Source organism: Colias philodice, chromosome 11 (genome assembly GCF_061535455.1).
Source record: "Colias philodice isolate Cphi_HAF_F1 chromosome 11, ilColPhil1 Martin Lab GWU primary, whole genome shotgun sequence".
Taxonomy (NCBI): Eukaryota; Metazoa; Arthropoda; class Insecta; order Lepidoptera; family Pieridae; genus Colias; species Colias philodice.
This window is the reverse complement of record NC_143096.1, coordinates 6,641,975-6,663,185: the sequence shown is the minus strand read 5'-3', so window position 1 is coordinate 6,663,185 and position 21,211 is coordinate 6,641,975. Positions and strand designations below refer to the sequence as shown.

The 21,211-nt window shown below is 32.1% G+C and overlaps 5 protein-coding genes across 6 annotated transcripts; all 5 read left to right on the top strand.

Annotated features, from left to right (window-relative positions):
- The first annotated feature begins 933 nt into the window (after positions 1-933).
- Positions 934-2,850, top strand: LOC149484679 (endocuticle structural glycoprotein SgAbd-5-like). Its single transcript, XM_089700387.1, has 3 exons — positions 934-1,743; positions 1,905-2,100; positions 2,640-2,850. Exons 1-3 carry the CDS (start codon positions 1,589-1,591, stop codon positions 2,682-2,684), a joined length of 396 nt encoding a protein of 131 aa, XP_089556513.1. The 5' UTR covers positions 934-1,588; the 3' UTR covers positions 2,685-2,850.
- Positions 2,851-5,556: 2,706 nt separating this feature from the next.
- LOC149484678 (endocuticle structural glycoprotein SgAbd-5-like) lies at positions 5,557-6,921 on the top strand. Of its 2 annotated transcripts, XM_089700870.1 has the most exons (3): positions 5,557-5,669; positions 6,070-6,209; positions 6,570-6,921. In XM_089700870.1, the coding sequence occupies exons 1-3, from the start codon at positions 5,667-5,669 to the stop codon at positions 6,781-6,783; spliced, it is 357 nt and encodes a 118-aa protein (XP_089556996.1). In that variant the 5' UTR covers positions 5,557-5,666; the 3' UTR covers positions 6,784-6,921. The 2 variants fall into 2 exon arrangements, with proteins under 2 accessions (XP_089556996.1, XP_089556994.1); XM_089700868.1 differs by lacking the exon at positions 5,557-5,669 and having other exon boundaries at positions 5,965-6,209.
- A 1,321-nt stretch (positions 6,922-8,242) lies between these two features.
- Positions 8,243-9,121, top strand: LOC149484677 (uncharacterized). The gene is made up of 4 exons (XM_089700893.1): positions 8,243-8,247; positions 8,350-8,431; positions 8,763-8,867; positions 8,957-9,121. The coding sequence occupies exons 1-4, from the start codon at positions 8,243-8,245 to the stop codon at positions 9,119-9,121; spliced, it is 357 nt and encodes a 118-aa protein (XP_089557019.1).
- A 2,983-nt stretch (positions 9,122-12,104) lies between these two features.
- On the top strand, positions 12,105-12,853 carry LOC149484676 (endocuticle structural glycoprotein SgAbd-5-like). Its single transcript, XM_089700872.1, has 3 exons — positions 12,105-12,231; positions 12,310-12,422; positions 12,506-12,853. The coding sequence occupies exons 1-3, from the start codon at positions 12,223-12,225 to the stop codon at positions 12,729-12,731; spliced, it is 348 nt and encodes a 115-aa protein (XP_089556998.1). The 5' UTR covers positions 12,105-12,222; the 3' UTR covers positions 12,732-12,853.
- Positions 12,854-17,081: 4,228 nt separating this feature from the next.
- Positions 17,082-17,968, top strand: LOC149484675 (flexible cuticle protein 12-like). Its single transcript, XM_089700386.1, has 3 exons — positions 17,082-17,208; positions 17,290-17,405; positions 17,661-17,968. The coding sequence occupies exons 1-3, from the start codon at positions 17,197-17,199 to the stop codon at positions 17,899-17,901; spliced, it is 369 nt and encodes a 122-aa protein (XP_089556512.1). The 5' UTR covers positions 17,082-17,196; the 3' UTR covers positions 17,902-17,968.
- The last annotated feature ends 3,243 nt before the right edge of the window (positions 17,969-21,211 follow it).

The following is a 21,211-nucleotide window of genomic DNA, read 5'->3' as shown; positions in this document are numbered from 1 at the left end:
CTAGTATATTATAAAATTCTCGTGTCACAATGTTAGTCTGCATACTCCTCCGAAACGGGTGGACCGATTCTCATGAAATTTTCTGTGCATATCGGGTAAGTCTGAGAATCGGCCAACATCTATTTTTCATATGTACCACGGGCGAAGCCGGGGCGGACCGCTAGTCTTATATATAAAATTCTCGTGTCACAATGTTAGTCTGCATACTCCTCCGAAACGGGTGGACCGATTCTCATGAAATTTTCTGTGCATATCGGGTAAGTCTGAGAATCGGCCAACATCTATTTTTCATATGTACCACGGGCGAAGCCGGGGCGGACCGCTAGTATAATTATAGAAGTTAGGATTTTATAGAAGAACCTACTTCCTATATTATTATAAACGAGCTTTCCGCCCCCGGCTTCACTCTTGTTGATTAGTTTTTTTTACTTCGTGGATTTTAGGAAGAAGCATAATTTTTTCGACTTTCAATGCGTGAATTATAATATTCCATTGTGTTTTGATTTCGTTTATCTAGACCAAATCTAGACTCGGGTTTTAGGGTTCCGTACTGAAAGGGTATTACTTGTATACTTGTATACTTATATTATTATTAGTCTGTGGTATTACTGAGACTTCGTTGTCTAGACAGACGTCTCCAGGTTGTATCTCATGAACCGTGATCGGTTCTCTCAGGGGTATACGCCTCTCATCGACACGTTTTATTAATAATGATTTTTAGAGTAATTCATAAAACGTGTTTAAATATCTTATGCTTATCTTTAAATGTCGATGATTTTAATATTACATATTTTTAGTTATTATGTAAATAAATAGTTGTTGAACCATCCGTCCTAATTAATAATTATTAAATTAATGTGCTTATTTTAATTTGGTACCTAACTTAATTTTTCTGATAAACAATAAATTGTATATTAAAATTGGTGTTTGAGCCGTCTGGAATATAATTTTCTGGACGAGGGAGGTGACAGCTGCACATGACGATCCATTAATCCACCACTCGGAAACCTTGTATAAAACTTTTACTAGTAATGTATAAACATAAACTATAACCTGCTGTATTAGTAAACAAAATTAAACTTGAATTGGATTTTTTCTAAGGATCAATGCAATGAACCATGAATGGGATCATTAAATTCCATGAATCCAAACATTATACATAGGTGATGTTAGATGATGATGAGTTGGTTAATTTTCATACAAAAACTGAAATTCCTTTATTAAAAATAGATAGGACGCTAAATTTAATTTTTTTTTCTAATAGCGTTTAAAAAAAAATTGGATCTCAAAGCGGAAAATATGAACTCGTACTCGTTATTACTTAATTACTTAATGTATTTTTTCAATAACCTTGTTTTGATTTAAGATTTAAACTAGCAATATTCATGGTCTATGAAATTACTTACCTATATTATAAGAACCAGTTGTTACAAGTAACTCAGATGAAAAGCTCACATAGCCGACGAATGTTGTGCCTATTTCGTCAGCTTTTATTATTTAGTCTTCATCAATCAGCGTTGTTACTTTGTTATTATTTTAAAGAGCCAGATATTTAGGTGTCAAATCTTGATAAAAAACGGAGGACAAAATGCAAACAACTTATATTGTATTTTTTGCCTGTTTTGTAACTGTGTGGAATTCGATCTCTGCGGCACCTCTCTCAGACAATCCTGCATCAGCAGCATATGCAAATATTATAAGATATGAAAACGATAACGATGGCAGTGGAAATTATAAATTCAGGTATGACAATCTATTTTTGTTTATATTCTTTTTTCAATCTAGTAAGTACCTAATTTATTCAATTATTTTGATCTCTCAACCTAATATAAATTTTAACCTATATTGAACACCTAAAAACCTATTGGAATTGCAAGTTTATTTTTCACTTGTATTTTTTCAAGTTTTGAGACATCAGATGGAACAAGGCGAGAGGAAACTGGTACGCTGGTCAATGCCGGTCAACCTGATGAACATATAGCCGTTTCAGGCTCATACTCTTACATTCGTCCGGATGGGACATTAGAAACTGTAGAATACACAGCTGATGAAAATGGATATATCCCAACTAATTTACCGGAAGACGACGACGAGGACGTTGTAAGTATTATGTAGCTCCTTTTATAATAATATGAACCTCGTAGTTTGTGAGGATTAATTGATAAGTATAACATGTTTGGATGGATGTTTGTTACCATTTTGCTCTTCCACGTCAAATGAAATATCTATGCAAGCAAGCCACTACTAATTATTAAATTTTATTTATAATTATATTCACTTGACTAATAAGAGATTATCTAAATGCTAATATTAACGTTTAAGATTAAGGGCTGATTTTTCAATCCTTGGATAAAACTTATTCGTCGAATAATGTATAAAACTGCCATTTTAAAAACGTATTCTAATTGCCCGTATTTGACAGTTTACGTGACATTTTAATATTATCGTGTAATACTTTATTGGACGGATAAGTTTTAACCAAGCATTGAAAAATCGGCCCTTAAATGAATAAACAATTAATTTAATCTGACAATCTAAATACATAATATTATATAATTATTTATATATACAATATTTTAAAGATTTAGCTTTATGTACAAAGGAATATTTTTTATTGAATTATATACTTTTCTTTTCAGGGTTTTGCACTGCCTGCTGGTGTTGTTGCAAGTTTATTAGGATAAACTTTTTTTATACTATAATAAAGAAATAGAAATAGTTAGATTTCTTAACATCTTGAACAAATGATTTATTTTTTAAAACAATTTTATGCAGCATACAATAAAATAAAAAAATACAATTTATTTAGGTACCTAAATTTTACAAAATTGTTTCAAATTATTTTTGATATTAGGATAATATCTTATTTTTGTTAGAACATTTTTAACAGTAATAATATCTACCAATTTAAATTATAGTACATACACCAAATTTTAAAACAGTTTTTTATTTAATAAAAAATGAACGCCTTAAATGCGAAATTTTGTGTGGATGAATATTTGCTACTCATTTAAGCAAAAACAGTAGGTAGATATAATATGGGTCAGAACTCAGAGTAGAGTTCTAATTGGCAAATCTTTACATTAATTACTATACTTTTTATTCGGGCATTAGCAATAAAATGAAGCACCTAGTTTTTGATATCACTACACTAAAATTTTAAAGCTGAAGAGTTTGTTTATTTGTTTGAACGCGCTAATCACAGGAATAGATTTGAAAAAATAATTAACTGTTAGATAGTCCATTTATCGAAGAAGGCTATAGGTTGTATGTGATCACGCTAAAAGTGCTAAAACCAATTGGAGCGGGTATAACAGCACTCCGCAGACAGCTTTTCTTAAATAAACTTTGATAATGATTTAATTTATACACACTTACAAAATATGTGTTGCGTTCTCAGTTATAATATTATGGTGAGTAGTGAGGTGAGTGTAAGTTGTGTATTGTTTATAAGTTAGTTCTGCTATTATTATAAACTATGTTAGGTTTGTGAGGAAATTTGTGAAGATTGATGTATGTATGTTTGTTGCTTGCATGGGAAAGATATCTACTGAATATATAATTGTAATACTATTTGGCAGTGATAATATAGCTCATGTTCCAAATTAACATGCTATATAAATACCTGCTTTGGCCACGGGTTTGTCCGCAAATGAAACTGCGCGGCATGGTTTACCATACAAAATAAAAAAAGAGCGTATGTGCCGAGCACACGTGTCAGAAGTGAAACTTTTTTGGCAAGATTCCTAGATGCTAAAATACTTACTCCATGACGCGACCTTGAAAGTTTACTCTCACCGTGCCTAAAGAAGTTTCACTTTAAAATATGTAAATAGACTCACGAAGCATTTTCCGCGCGAGGCTGCTCGCTCTATGTGGACGTGCCTCGTGGCGTGGCGTGCTGCGTCACACGTCTTCAGCCACGTAGGAGTTAAGAAATTGACGTGTTATACAAAACCAGATTTTAATAGTTTCATTTAATTTTAAATGGAAACGGAACATGACAATAATCAAGAATATGAGAATTCAATATTTTCGATTATGATAGGTAAACGAGCAGTTTAATTAGAAACCTCAAAGAACTATTGCCGCTTGAAAAAAGAAGAAGAAATAATTATTTATCTGACACAATATTAAATTATTACAAATTGAGTATGGCTTCTTCTTCTTACTTTTGCACCTAGTGTTTTTTTATAAAATAATATTACAAGATGCATTCGCGTATTATTACTATTGCGACGTATGCACTTACGGCCTGTCCTTATTGCAGGCTTCAATTTAAATAGATGCCTCATTTCGAGTTACGATTTTATGCAGTTAAGCGAGCATTGAACTTTAGTACCAACCGCTTGATTACAAGCGCTTGTATTACCTACCTACTGTACTATTTTTAACATTATTATTAAAATAATACACTCCGATGGGTCAAAGCTTTCATCACAGCTGCAGAGATGTTAATGTTATATTGTTACCATAGATCACTATAAATTTATGATTGTTACTTTTAGATACGATAATTATGCAACATAATACCTACTGCCCATAACTACGTAACTCATTCAGATAATCAGATTGGGTTCACCTATGAACCGGTGTCGCTATGTTTATAGAAAGGTTTGGTAACCGCATTCAAAATGTGATCAATAATGACGACATTACAATTATTATAAAGAAATACCGCCTATGAATTATGAAAGGGTAGTTATTAAGATGTTTTGAAACGATTACATTTGCGTTTTGCAATATGTAAAAGATGAGGCGTGATGATTTGCTCTTGAGATTTGTACGTGTTAGGTGTTATAGAACTAAAACTTTAAATATCTTTATAAAATATTGAAAGCACAAAATGATCTACACAAATCACAACTAATATTTAAAAATTTATCACCGATATTTCTATCGATTTTATAACTTTTTTACTGGGTCGCCAATATGAGATTTAGAGCTATTACGCACTGTCGACCAGCGACTGGACTTACTCCTGGACGACTGACGACTTAAGGGCAAGTCTGCTCGAATTATTCAAAATACCATCAGAATAAATAAATGTTTTCTAAAATAAGGTGATATATTTCTTGGCCATGGCCTTTGAGTTGAAATGAACTCTTGTTTAAAATACTATAAAACTATCTTTAGATTTATGGAATCGTTTTAACCTCGTAGTAAAATAGCCTTAATGCCTGTGTGAATATTATACAAATTTTGACAAGATATTTCTAATCTTTCTAATTATTGTTCTTGTTCTTAATAATACTTATATTGCAGATAAAAATTTCAATTATAGACATACGAACCTACAATTATAATAAAGAATTAGGTAGCCAACTTAAAAATCAATAACATACCACATGCATATTTTTCATTGGTAAGATTAATTTGACTCAGTGCGTTTCATACAAACATACATGTTTTATTCTAATTTATGGCAGATATTATACATCTTGAAGGATATGAACCGGATTTTTATACGTTAATTTTTTATAGTTATAGAAAAATACTTCGAATGTAATATTTTATGGTGTCGTTGACTTGTTTGTCGCTTTAGTGTAGCATTGTCAGCAAAGGAATGAAGTCCTGGCTTGATATACTCATAGAACTGGATATAAGGTGTGGGCAGATGTCCCGATATCGCAGTCACTAGATAACAATTGGGAAGAAACTATAAAATGGTGAGTTGGATTCTAGAACCACAATTTGTTCCATTCAAATTTAATGGTCAATTTCAATTTAATCAATTTGATAGGCTGTACCGTGGTCGGTGATTCAAAAATAATCCAGTCTCAATTTGATATGCAAATATAATACTTGTTCTGGAACTGATCCATATACCTACCTATATTGAAATAGGCATATTTTTTTGTCAGGAAACTTAAATAAAATGTCCTCAGTTTTTATTTGAAATCAGCATAACAGGATCCTGGTTTGAAAAAATTCCAAGTAATATAAAGAAACGATAATGCATCCGCATTGAACTTTACAGAACATATTCGTTTTTTATTTGCCGCCATTTCTAATAAGATGATGCTTGATTCTGACTCGTTAACCTTGACATATGGTATTCACATACAGGTAAAAGGTACGCGTCTCAGGTGCTTTATTGCTATATTCTTTGTGGCTGTCAGCGAATATTGGCCAAAGACCTTTGGACTGGGCAATTTGGCGAAGAAACATATTTACAACAACAATGGTTTCGGGCAATACAGTTTTGAGTAAGTGAGGCTGTACTCTGTAGGGCCTGTAGGTAATCTTTGGCATAATAAAAGTCAAAACAAGCTTCTTGGTCAAAACCAATATTCATCCATGAGTATTTGCTTAAAAGTTAAAACTATTACCATGGAATGTTTTGATTTAATTAAATATTGAGCTAGGCATAATGCATTGTTTTAACTTTAATAAACTGATAATGATTATTTTCCAGAATTTAAAAATTTGCGTTTATAAAGCATTGCTTTTAAATATGAATCAATATTTCTACAGTACAATTTGTTTTTGGTATTTAAACATTTAAATAAAACAAAAATATGTGGTCTATGAATGCAATAATTATTAAAAAGAATATAATCTCCTAGGTTCGAGACGTCAGATGGAACTTATCGTCATGAAGATGGCGGACTCTTTCTCAATTTACTTGGTGTCAGTCAATTTGCAGTACGAGGAGAATACCGTTATAAGGATCCTCAAGGGAACTATCACGCTATGAAATATATCGCAGATGAAAATGGATTTCAACCTGTAGAACATGATGACTTGAACAGATTCAATGATAGAAGAATTGTTAAATAATTACTAAGTGTAATATTTCAATTTAAAATAGCGTCATCTACGAATGATATGAGTGTGACAAATTAAATGTAAAATTATAAGAATGTTGTCATATAAATAATATTCTATTTTTTTTATTAAATTAATAGTTTTATAATATTTTGTAGATACTTATGTTTGTTGTTATATTGTAAGTATCTATATCATCCTTTTTGTTATATTATTTTGTCATTATAATAAGAGAAGAGAAAAAGATAAGTAGGTACTTCCTGATACTTGTTTCACTATTCAATAAAAAATTAAGAATTTATCACATGCGTAGTACTTAGAACTCGATAGTTTAAAAAGCTAAGCTAAGCTAGTAAAGAAAATATTATATTCTATTTCTACATAATATATACTTAATGTGAACACTTTTATAAACCATCATAAATGCAAACAAGGTAAAAATATAAACCATACGATATTAGTCAGGATATTAATTTCCCTAATAATAAAAATCAATCGCCAAATGTGTTGCCAAGCGTAAAACTCAAAACAACTCAACCAATCCGGCTATTGCACGCCTCATAAGCGAAGCGTTGAGGTGGGTACTACTGTCACTTCGCGCAAAACATCTGATTTTTCAAACTTAAAATGTCTTTATATATCATACATTGCACTTGTAAGATAATACATACACACACATATTAAGAAAAAACACTATTTTTAACGTTCATGATATTTTTGATGTCATTTTTGTTATTTAAACTAGTTAAAAAACAGTTTAAAAAAGTTCTGTCTTGGACGTCCGTGTGTCTGTATGTGCGGATCCTTTTTCTTGTTAACACGATAGCGACCGAAATACTTTACTAATCGAGTCTTTTTTTTTCTCTTACGCTCAGGAATAGAACCCTTTCATTTTTCAGGGTCTGATTCGATGTGGTTTAATTGTTATTAAATAAACAAAAATAATAATTAATAAATATTTATTAAAAAAAAATTATGAGGCGTGCACTTTTGGATTTTCCAAACTATTTTTTAAAGTTCTTGCAAAGGCATAGGGAAGGTCCTTATGGAAAGACGAAAATAAAACATGAACTGCCCTGCTGCTGCCCCTGTATGGCATTAAAACGTCTGTCGGGGAAGATAGTTTAATAGATACGAATTATGAATGCTTACTTTAAAAAAGTGTTCTATCAAATGAAGCGAAATGAAGTATAATACTAATAATATTTCTATTACCGGGTCACGTCGTAAACAAACATTTTATGGCATTTATATTAAAGAACGTATAAAGCTATTACGTGTATTTCGAAATACCAGTTGGACGCGTGACAACAGGTTGGAGTTAAACTAAAAGCCAATCCATATAATGTTGGGATATAGGTTTTACTTATTAGGTTACATTGTAAGTACAAATGACGTTGCTTTTATCCTTAATAACCACAATAAAGTTCTTTTCGTCCCTAGATCCTTCAAGTGCTAATAAAACGAAGTAATGGCGTAATTTATACTTAGTGAGTAATTTTGACAGTAAAGAATAGTCTATTCTAAGCGTTAAGATGATTATTGATTATCTAAGAGGATTATCTAATATTATTTCAGTGAAGACGTCGAGTTAAGGAGGATATTCCCGAGTGAGTTTCCGCAAGATACAATAAGAAAAAGTGGAGCTTCTCATCCAGAAGTATGTAATTACATATTTTATATTCTCTAAATGATAAATCTGTAATGTCTTAAAAACATTAATTTTAATCTTCATTATTAATTCTTAGTTTATGCAAAATTATAGAAATGAATTTTAATAAGAATGAAGCTGTAAAAATTCAGAATAAATATAATCGATATATATAACATAGATCATTTTACACTATCAAAAACCATTTAAAAATTGACCAATTTAGTACATTACCTAATTATTGTATTAGTACATTTCTTGATAGTAATAAATAGGAAATTAACACAATGTAGGTATGACATTTAACATTTACTTATTCCGTCTGAATGATTATTTTTAGCATTTGGGACGATATTCAGAGCTAAAAAATTATTTCAAATATCCAAAATCAAACCTGAACGCCCACTTCGAAGAACTCGTATGTTTTGACGAGAATGGTAAAAAGGTAATATAGAGTTCATAATATTATGAAATATGCACACTTTGTGCATAATATTATAATGCATCTATTTCGAATCGCATAATTTGATACAGGTATGCAAAGTAGACTTGGATAGATATTCTCCTGAAGAAGATCAATATTTGATGTCTACTGAAACGGAAAGTCATTTGGATAGACGCCGGGTTTATTGTATCATGCTACTGTGCTTTACTGAGGATGAATTAGATAGAGTTGTTGCTTCGTTTGATATAATTTAAATATAATTTGGAAAATCCAAAAGTGCACGCCTCATAATTTTTTTTTAATAAATATTTATTAATTATTATTTTTGTTTATTTAATAACAATTAAACCACATCGAATCAGACCCTGAAAAATGAAAGGGTTCTATTCCTGAGCATACTCAAGCGTAAGAGAAAAAAAAAACTCGATTAGTAAAGTATTTCGGTCGCTATCGTGTTAACAAGAAAAAGGATCCGCACATACAGACACACGGACGTCCAAGACAGAACTTTTTTAAACTGTTTTTTAACTAGTTTAAATAACAAAAATGACATCAAAAATATCATGAACGTTAAAAATAGTGTTTTTTCTTAATATGTGTGTGTATGTATTATGTTACAAGTGCAATGTATGATACATAAAGACATTTTAAGTTTGAAAAATCAGATGTTTTGCGCGAAGTGACAGTAGTACCCACCTCAACGCTTCGCTTATGAGGCGTGCATTAAGTAATGACATTTAAACTATTTATTTAAAAGTCAATTATAAGAATACAAGGTTGTAACGTTTATTATGTCGTGACTTTATTTATAGACACTACAAACATTCACGAAATAGCTTCCAGCGTATTAGTAGTTACGCTAAAGTATTAAACGTTATGGAAGGTAAATAAAAAAGATTACTTTTATGAACAATAGTAACACAATATTGTTATTGTAATATGTGTAAAATTCTTAAAGTAGGTAGGTATCTATCTTCTCTTATCGGTCCGGTTCCGAGTGGCGACATGGTGTAGCTGACAATTACCAAGCAAAATTAGTTGAATTCCATTTTTTTATTTTTTAAATAATTATAATAATGTAACATAGTTAAAAAAGTGATAATTAACCTATAAGTGAAAGTCACACGATCTTTGGCCCCGCCTATTTAAAAATTTTCTGGCACAGATATTCCAGTGTTATGAAAGCGCATGTACATGTTGATAATAATTATCAAATCTTATTTTTGTATAGGATAGCATAGAGGAATTCCTCTTCCCTAGTTGTCATAACAAGGCTCGTCGTTACATCGACACTCAAATTGTACTATGAAGCAATCACTCACAATCTCAAAAGACATGTTCCGTATGCTTGATTAGCCAGTAATGTTTCGTTTTCATAAATTGAAACGATACCGATCATTACGGTCTTTCGTCAGGTTCAAAAATACAAATTACATTAATGTTTAATGTTTATAGCCGAAAACAGAACACTTAGTTAAGAAACTTACGTCACTTTTAAAAGCACGATATTATTCAATTTGGTAACAAAATTTAGCTTTTTTAAATAATATTATATATTGCAGAACAAGGCTTGTAAACAAATTTTAGTTGGTATATCAAATATTTACATTACGCTTCTTATATAACAATATGTCACTGTGATTCTAGGGTTATGTCACGTAACCTTGTGAAGTACCGGATTAGGTTGAAATATCTTAAAGAATATCGTAATAGTTGAAAGATTGACCCAAAAATAGCAAGGAAGGCAATATGGATGTCGGAGGTCAGGCGCGCGTATCATCGGTTCAACAGACTGTGACGTAACGCGACCGGTCGAAACCTAAGTATACCAAAGACAATTTATACTTAAATTACAATCATACAATTACTATTGTTGTGAAATGAAGCTGATATTGATTTATATCTTCGTTAATTCCTTCACAATAATTTCTATGCTATCAGAAGATAAAAATAACAAAACAAAGATGTTGTGTGCAGAATCTTTCACGACTAATAAAGTTTTAAAAAATAGTCCTGAATCTTAGTAATAAATTATAATAATTATTTTATTGAAATGAGCACATACAACAAAGGAAAATTTCCATAAACATGATCTTTATAAAACCTATCAAGAATCAATGGTAAATTATAATCTACCACCGCAGAACACCTTGGCCTTTCTAGTATACCTATTATTACGCGTAAAGATGAGATTTGTCCGTTTATTAACAAACAACACGTTGAAATATAACTTGGTTAACTTTATTTATATGTAGATAGGACTTATTTTATATTAAATTTCAAATTGATCATCTTCATACTCAAAGGCCGTGCATACACTGATTCTTGTTCCCACAACCTTTCAAGAAGTTATTCTATCTGCATAATGAGTGTTCTAATAGCCATGTACTTACTTTAATTTGGTGAAGTTTATATTCGTTTAGTTCTATTATAATTGCCTAAATCTTGACCTCCTCCTTGTATATTGAATTCTTCAAGTGATGATGGAAATCTTGGAACACATTTAGTAGACAACTTGACTTTGACTTGAAGTACCTATCTAACCAAGGATGAATTACAATTTAGGGTAAAAATGATACATAAGTGTAGTATAGGTATTAATTTCCTATTATATATATTATATTGAATTACATTTTTCGGTTAGCGTATTAAATTTTACTCATTTTATATTATATGTACTTTTAAACTGTTACAAAGTATCGTAATAATTTTGAAGTTCTTACATTTATCTTATTTTCTTATTGCGTTTGAATTTACTTTAATTAGGTTCTCATGAAGATAGCAATAAGTAGGTAGTTGTTAATTAATAAGGTGCTTTGTACCAAAAACATAAAAATATTGCCTTCCGTATTTTGCTGGGTCAAGTTAAAACAGTAGCATTTACTCATCACAAATAAAACGAATTTAACTAGATGTGAAAGTATTGGCCTTTTAAAAGTATTGAGCAATTACGTTATGGTGGTTAAAACAAATTGTTGTCCAGTAAATGTTTAATAACACCGTATTGTCTGTGCTGAGGCTAATAAATTATCTTTTGCAATGGTTATTAACATTGACATTTGTAATCCTATTATTCCTTAAGAGAAAGACATAGGTCATATTGGTTGTTTACCAACACATACCAAGAAGAGGCGCTTACAAACACTGACAACAATAAGCTCGTCTCGACATGATATGATAGACTCGACAGTTTTGCTTAGCACATAAGAAGCTCCGCGACGCGATGGCAGATATGCAGTGTTGCAATCTAGTAATAGAAGAAATACATATATAAGAGGTCCGTTTGAAGACGTAACTATCCCATACACAAACTATTCTTTGAAGAAGACGGTCAACGAAAACAAAGTAAAACAAAATGAAACTGGTCAGTGTATTGGACGAAATGGATACAGTGATTTGAGTGCTTTTAATTGGAACTAACATTACCCCGTTCCCTTTTCAGTTCGTAGTTTTCGCCCTTGTAGCAGCTGTTTCCTGCGCTCCCCAAAACCCACAGGATGTTCAAATCCTGCGATATGACGTGAACAACGCTGGACTTGATTCATACAATTTCGCGTAAGAGTTACTTAAAATAAAAAAAGAAATTTATATACCCATATACCTTAATACCTAGGTACTTAATGAAATACTTATTTCAGATGGGAGTTGTCAGATGGCACTAAGCATGAAGAACAAGGACAGTTGAAGAACATCGGCACTGAAAACGAGAGCTCCGTTGTTCAAGGTCAATACGCCTGGGTTGGTCCTGATGGTGTCCAGTACACCGTTACTTACATAGCGGATGAGAACGGTTTCCAACCTCAAATTCAACAAGGACCAGGCGGAGCGGTCCCGTCAGCTGTCGTAGCATCACTATTAGGATAAATTAGGCGAAATAATATCGAAAATTGTAAATAGTTAAATTCCTGAACCTGTATATAATATTTATATGCTGATTCATTAATTTCTTACCAATTGTAGTATAATAAAATATAAGTTTATTCGTACGGTTGTCTTATATACTTTCCTTGACTTTTCGTATAATACTAGCTTGTAAATTAATAAACCCGTAGTTTCCGTGTACTAATAAGATCAATTAATATAATAATGTTAAGTATTATTTTTATGTAATGGGAAGATTTCGCAACAGGTTTTTATATATATCTAGGGATGGTAAAATGATTTATGTTCCCCAATGACACCAATATAGGTATAGTTTTGAGCTATTGAGTTCACATTTTCTGGTTACGAATTCACTCTCTATTTATACAACCTAATTATATAAATCAAATATAATTATGGTGGTAAGGCTATTTGAGACTTTTTGGATTAGCTTTCTGGGGACAAATAAACTAACGGTACCTATATGCAGTATGAGTGACTAATTCATGAATTTAATAAGTCATAATACTCTTAAGTGCAACGCCAATTCAATGCACGTAAAATTATTAACAAAATTTTACAGCCGCAGTATTTACTCGTAACATTTAAGTGCGGCTGCTCTACAATCTATTTCGTCACTCTTTACAATATTGAACGTGATTTTATCATACAAATGAGCGTGGCGTCTTAATGACGTTGTTCACATAGCACCTGAAATCAGTACCATTGCACTAAAGTTCTAAGACGTCGCCGTTCATATACATACTTAATGAAACAACTTAATTATGTGTAACTATGTCTATTTGTGATAACAATAGCAAACAACGTATCATTACGTCGACGTCTAATGGTGCTATGCAGCAAGCACATATAAGAATATGTATATCCAATTAGTCCATTGAAAATTTACATAATATGGGGTTTTTTAGAGGATGCAATTTTATTTTTTTGATGTGAAGCTAAAACCAAGTTTGTGGTACTAACTAAACCCTTGTCCCATGGCCGCCATCTTGAAAAGAGCGGTTGAAATGGTGTTAACGATATAGCTCTTAAACTATTTACCTGATAAAAAATTATAAACATTATTTGTTGCAAATTAAATTCTCATATAAGCGAAAATGTCCAGAAATTAGAGATACATATGTATACTTTTCAATATAACTAGTTTTTTTAACATTTTACGAATAAAATATATCAGACCATTTTTGTAGACTGTTTTTTCGAGGAACAACTTTTATATACTTATACAACATTTTTTCATTAAGTCAATAGCTAAGGTTCAGCGCTCCGAAGTGAGTACTATTTTATTTTACAGTAATGAAAATAATGAAAGCAAGCCATGAGAAAGATTATCTACCCATATAGTTGCCATTATCGTTATTCTGGATCTAAGTCTAGATTTTCGTTCTACATTCTCATTTTAAAGACTTGTACTTCTTATATAATTATCATCAATACATAGGTATTGATGATAATAATATACATAATGTGTGTGACATTTATTTGTGCTTTGTCAAAGTCCTTTTGTCAGACCTTCAGGATTGACCAGTCCAACCTACGAGTGCCCGAGCTTCGGAGGGTGAAATAATTTTGAGGAAAAATTGAGATTTAAAAATAAAACCAGTTACTTAATTAACGTTATTTAAGTGGCCAAGGATATTTACACTAACATCCGGTATGTGCATACACTAACAAACATTCTTCTTGAACCACCCTATCTATTGAAAAGTATAAAAGAATAGTCATTGTGTAGTTTTAAAGACCTAAGAAGTGACTTCCTATATACATTGATCTAAATCGATTTTTTTTTATTAACTAGCTTCCGCCCACGATTTTGTACGTGCATCCCCGTTTCCGCAAGAATTTCGGAAAATCCTTTCTTAGCGGCCTATTAGTAAGTAGGATATCTATAAATGTGTTCAAAATCCCCGAGTCAATTTTGTATGAGAATTCTCAATAGAACAAAAAAATCGACGAAAATGCCAAGCGGTGAACCTTCACCGTCTAGCAAATCTATGTGTTGTATAAGTCGTGGCCATATCATAGATTTGCTCATTTCATGCAATGATCGATCATTTCATGAAATGAGCAAATCTACGATATGGCTATAGATCAATGGTTGAATGTCTATTGGCCACACCATGAAAAAAAAAATTAAAAGCAGAAAATTTTAATTTCGCAGTTAAAAACTTCATAATTCGTTAAATTACAATATGAAGAAAATCACAGCAAAGAATTTAAGACGAAGAGGTCCGGGTACTATGGAATCTGCGGATATCTTATATTGAAGAAACAATTCACTTATATTTTACTAAAAGTATGGAGAAATAATATATGTACAATTATTATTGATACTAATTACTATCTTCTACCTATTATGATATTAGACTGTTTATCCTCTATCAAAATTTTATAAATTTAATAATATAGTAGATAAATGATATGCTATTATAAAAATAATACCTTCATTAAAATTTTTCTAATCAATATAATCATATTAAATCTAAAAATTCAGCCGCGAATCAGGAGTAAGAATCACTATCTCACTATCACTATATATTATGTCTGACTCTTATTATGAACTCTTCCATTTCTGCAGTTATTCCATCTCGTTTTTTGTTCTGCTCTTCAACATGAATAACATGGTCCGGTCATAGAAGAATTCTCGTAAAGATACTGATTTTGTGTCTTTAAACATTTTGAACGTAACAGATCATTAATTTTTTATATTTTTTAATTTTTGCTTGAATAGTTTATTACTGAGTTACTGGTATAATCCATGTTAACTGCAAAATAATAAATATAAATAATGCAATCAAAATGAAAAGCATCAAAGTTACACTTAACAATGTATTGAGGTATTTCACGTAAACAATCTTGTTTTTCCTTGAAAACTCTTTCATCTTTTTTCTCTTCAAATTTAACTAATCATAATTATTAACCTTCCAGCGGTCGCGCGCGTTCTGAGTCCGCAACGAACTTGTTTTAGTCAATATACTGAAACTGTAAACAATAGACGCTTGCGCTTCCGTGATACCTTCGGTGGTGAGGTAGCACCTCTCAGTAGCCAGTAGTACATTCGTCGCATGTACACGTGCTTTTTTATTTGTGTTTGCGGTCTCAGATTCCACGCGTGACCGATTGTGTTCCAGAACAATCCAGTGCAATTAAACCGAAGCCGATATAAATATTTCTGAAAATGACCAAGGAGGATCGTCTTTAAACCAAGTTTTACGTGTCGCAGGTCGTTGTTACTATTGCGATAGGAAAAAGAACCGCAAAACAAAGTATAGTTGTTTCAAATGTGGAAAACACATGTGTCTAGAACATGTCTAGAACATGTGATTGTTATATGCCGAGAATGTTCATTTCCAGTAGATATTATGGACACTAATGACGAATAGTTTATTATAGTTATTCTAAACAAAAATTAGTAGTCTTTAGGTATGTTTTCTTTATTTCATTTTATTATAATTTAGATTATTCTAGAACTTTACGTAAAATGATCTCAAAAATAGATGTCATTTTAGAGTTCCTATTACACAGTGCCAATTGATGATGAATGTGATTTGTTTCTAAGATAATTATAGTCAAGTTTATAAGTTGTTAATTGTAAAAAAGAAAATTCCATTTTGTTTTGTTTGATGTTGATTTATAACGGTGATTTCCACCCAGAGTCAAAAAGTTCTTATAGAACTTTGTTCTATTAAGTACAAATAAAAGAAGTAATGAGTAATTAAGTTGTTTTTATTTTATTTCACATGTTTAAGACCTCTTTTTAATCATGTGCTATACAATAAGTCGAAATTTTCATTTGTTTTCCCAAACGAGACACTTAAATTTGCGGAATCACAGACCGCGCGCGACTGCTTGTGTTCGGCGCAAGGGTGCGACCGCTGAAAGGTTAATCTTAAACAGAACTTTTCGTAAGTCGCTTTCCAATGTTTTCGCCATGCTTTCAATTAGAAATCACTAAAATCGCAGAAATAATTTTCACTTTGACACATCAACAACTCATATTTTAATGACAGTTACATAAATATAGGTGTTGCCATGGTGTTGCCATATAAATTTTCGAAATAAAAAGCCAGTCTCATCTTTTGTTAGCCAAACAATAACTTGAATAACAATAAACTGTGCAATAAACAAATTCTTTAAATATTCTGATTTTTGACTGACCTGGCCAAATGTGGATGACAAAATTGTAAAACATTGATGATTTAACGGTCTCATCAAACTATGTTGGCTACATCATGAAATGCGACTATTTCACGAAATGATCAATCATTTCATAAAATGAACAACTCTACGATATGGCAACGACATATACATATGTATAGCCGGCAGGTATTTTTGGTCATAATAATTCTGATCTAGTCTAATAATAAGTTGTCTGTTTTGATATAAAGATTGCGACTCAGCCCGATACGTTACATTATCTAAAATAGTCAACGTAGAGAGATCATCTATGATGAAACTGGTTCGTTATAAATTCAATAAAGTTTTTAAATTTTGTATAATAGTTATAGTGATAAAATGAGTGTGTATTTGTGTTTTACAGCTTATTGTTTTGTGCATCGCGGTTGCAGCCGTGTCTGGGTCCGCGCTGCCATCAGGCAACGTGCAGGTTCTGCGATATGACAACGACAACATTGGCCTTGGAAACTATCGTTATGCGTAAGTCATTAGTTCATTCAGTCATTAATTTAATGAAACGTTTTATTTAATTAACAACCAAGAACTGTTCGTAGAACAATAATTATGATATATGCATTTCCTAGTAATTGTACAATGACAGATTACAAATAGGTTAACATAATATTATAGATGAAGTTTAGTCAATTGTTAAATTCAAATTAGTATTTTCGAAGAATCTACTGCGTACAATAATTTTCATAACTCATTGATTTACTGTATTCATATTGCTTATAGATACGAGCTAAGCGACGGAACACAACAAGAACAGCAAGGTGAAATCATCAACGAAGGTCGCGAAGACGAGTCACTCGTTGTAAGGGGTTCTTTCTCTTGGACAGGACCCGATGGTGTCACATACAAAGTGACCTACGTCGCTGACTCAAACGGTTACCAACCTACACTTGAAAAAGAAGAAGAAGAAGAAGGCCCTGGAAGCGTGTACACCCCAGCGCTTATTCAAAGCGCTCTTGGTTAACCAAAAGAACACATTTGAATGAGCTTTCCCCGCCTAATCCACGTATATGAATAAAGTTTTTTGATGTTTTGATTGTTTCAATCAGTGACATATTTAAATACCTCTGTTTTTTAACAAATTTAATAAAATCAAAACATAATTTATTAATATTATTATTATTCCCTACCTAAAATTGTTACCACCCTCAATTTTAGGTAGGGTCAATCTTTGGATACAGGCTCTAGGGTGATGTTTTCTGTGTTTTTTCATTATAGTATTTATTATTCTTTGTAGCGTAGTGAGTTCCGATTTTGTCCACCGTACGATTCCAAACGAGTATTTTAATACGGGGATAGCAAAAGTGTTGTTGGCTTTAAGAGTATTTTTAGCATTGAGGTGGGTGTGTAATATTTTATGTAGTCGTTGTCTGAAATTATCTTGAAGTAGGTAGTGTTTTAGTGTCTTTGTGATGAATTTCTTGTGATTGGTAGTAGCCCAAATATTTATACCCTTCAACGGGGTCCACCGTTTCTATGGTATGATGACTCGCTAATTGGTACACATTATGTTCTGCGCTGGCTACACCAAAAGTTGTGTTGTACTGCTTGCACTGCGCTACACGCAAGTTTGTAGCACGGCAAAACTAACAGGGGAATCCCCTGATATTGTCATCGAACGAGCTAGTCGTAACAACCCGATCTACCCGAAAAAATAGGATTCTATCGACTATCAAACCTTAGATTACAAAATAAAAGGCAGATGGAGCATCACAATCATACATCGCCCTTGTCAAAGAAAATACGAAATCAAAAACGAATACGAACCTCCGCCAGTGCTATAGCGATTATAGTGTCATGCAATACCTACGTCAAAAGGGGTTTGCTATTTTAGTAAAAAAATGCTGTCTTGTGATATGTATTAAAACGCTGTAAAATTTGTTCCCGAAAACAAACAAAAAGATAAAACATCGTTTTACAGGTTCTCTGTAGATTATTTGGCTTATTTAATTTTGTATACAAATAATAATTTTACATATACGAAGGAATACAAAACTTCAACGTATGACGTATGCTGCCAGTATTTTGAAAATGAATTTGCCATTTTTATGGGTAAAACGGTAAAATAGTTAAAAGATCTTCGAGGTAGTGCTGTTGGATTTATATAGGTAATCATTGTAATTTTGAAACATTTTTTTTATGTAATTTATTTAATTAAAAATTTATCGTTTATGTAACAAAAGAATTTTTACAATATTATAAAAAAATATCATATACAAATATTTATATTAAAACTAGCAGTCCGCCCCGGCTTCGCCCGTGTTACATGTTTACGTTTTCTCTACATAAAAACCATCCTCGTACTTCAAGGAATATAATAAAAAAAGAATTATCGAAATCGGTTCAGCCGTTCTCGAGTTATGCGCTTACGAACACATTTTGCGATTCATTTTTATATATAAGAAGATTAAAATTAAACCCTGACAGCTAATTTATGTAGAACGTCACTAACACCACTACCATAATAATTCAGATGATTGCAATGCCACCTCATAAATCAAAATCGGTTCAGCGGTTTATACTGCAGGGCGTGCCAAAAAAATATTATGTAACATAGATTCACTCGAAAAACATAACCCTTTTTCTTCCGTAGTCGGGGAAAAATTTGGGAAAATTTTCAATATCTGGTAACATAACACCCACACAGAAGCACCGTGTACGTACAGTGCATAATATGAGAAGAAGATGATTTGGAAAGAGCCTAGGCGACGAATTAGTGCAGTTCGCTGAACTGCTGAAAACAGATGTGGCTACTGTTATTGATAGCAAGAAACAAGAGTCTCTGGAACTGCAATTTTATAAACTTTTATCAAATAATTCCTTAGAATCGTGTGTCCCAAACGTAGAAATTGCCTTGCGCATTTACTTGTCTCTCATGATCACTAACTGCAGTGGCGAACGTTCTTTTTCAACGTTAAAACGTATTAAAAACGAGTTAAGAAACACGATGGGCCAAGTTAACGTCATAATCACCATACTTTGATAAATATAGAGTATAATTTGCTTAAAGAAGTCGATAGTGAAAGAGTTATCTTTAATTTGCCCATATTAAATGCAGAAAAGTTTATTTGTAATAGTTTTGTTTTATTTAATACCCTTTAACTAGAGAAACTATAGCAAACGAAGGGCCTCTTGACAGAATTTGCTACAGGCCCCGCGCTAGCTTAATCCGTCACTGCTATCATCATCATCACTACATAGTATAAAACAAAGTCGCTTTCTCTGTCCCTATTTCCCTATGTCCCTTTGTACGCTTAAATCTTTAAAACTACGCAACGGATTTTGATGCGGTTTTTTTTAATAGACAGAGTGATTCAAGAGGAAGGTTTTTATGTATAAATACATCCATCAAATAGTGGAGAAAAACTGTTATTTTTGAAGTTTCTAATGTGATGTCGTAAAATATTACATTTTTTCCGCTTACAGTATTATACACATTGAAAAGGTCTACAGAAAAGTCCCCGGTGGTATATGTCTATCTCTTATGGATAACCCACAATAACTTTTTTTTGTCATTACTTTTTACGACAAATACCTAATGGCTAATTTTCGAAACGATTTTAACCAATACAGCATTAATCCTTAACCAATTAAATACCTTGAATACATTGTTCATTTAATATAGATCTATATGGCCCTTTACACCGTATGATTTTCGAAGATATTACAAATTTAAAAATTGCGGGACGTAGCGTTTGCGGCGCGGGCGGCACCGGCCGGCCGCCCGGCTATATATTTTATACCCGTGCGAAGCCGGAGCGGGCCGCTATGTTTTTATATACAACGTTTTTCTGTAGTGTATTTAGTATCAGCATTGCCCCCGTGCGAAGCCGGGGCGAGTCGCTAGTATGCATGCATCTCGCTTTTATCAACGTTGTACATATATTATCATCAACCAACAAGAGCGCGCGGAGCAATGAGGGTAAAACCGGGGGGCACCGCCAATGATGTATTATAATGGTGTTACACGCAAAAGATAGTAAGAAGAGACCTCCCTACCCCTGGATTAACTATAGATACTAAAGGAATAATATAATGTAATAATATCACAAATTAATTGAATTTTGATGATCTTTATATCATTAGTAATATATCTATAAAATAATAAAACCTATGTTCAAAAGTCCTTTACAATTCTCATAGTATGAGAATACCCATTAATAAAAAATCGTCTAAAACAACAAGCGGTGAACCTTCTCCGCCTAATAATTAAATATGTATACTGTATAGGAGACAGGTATTTTTTTTTGGTCTCAATAGGTGAGTCTAATCTA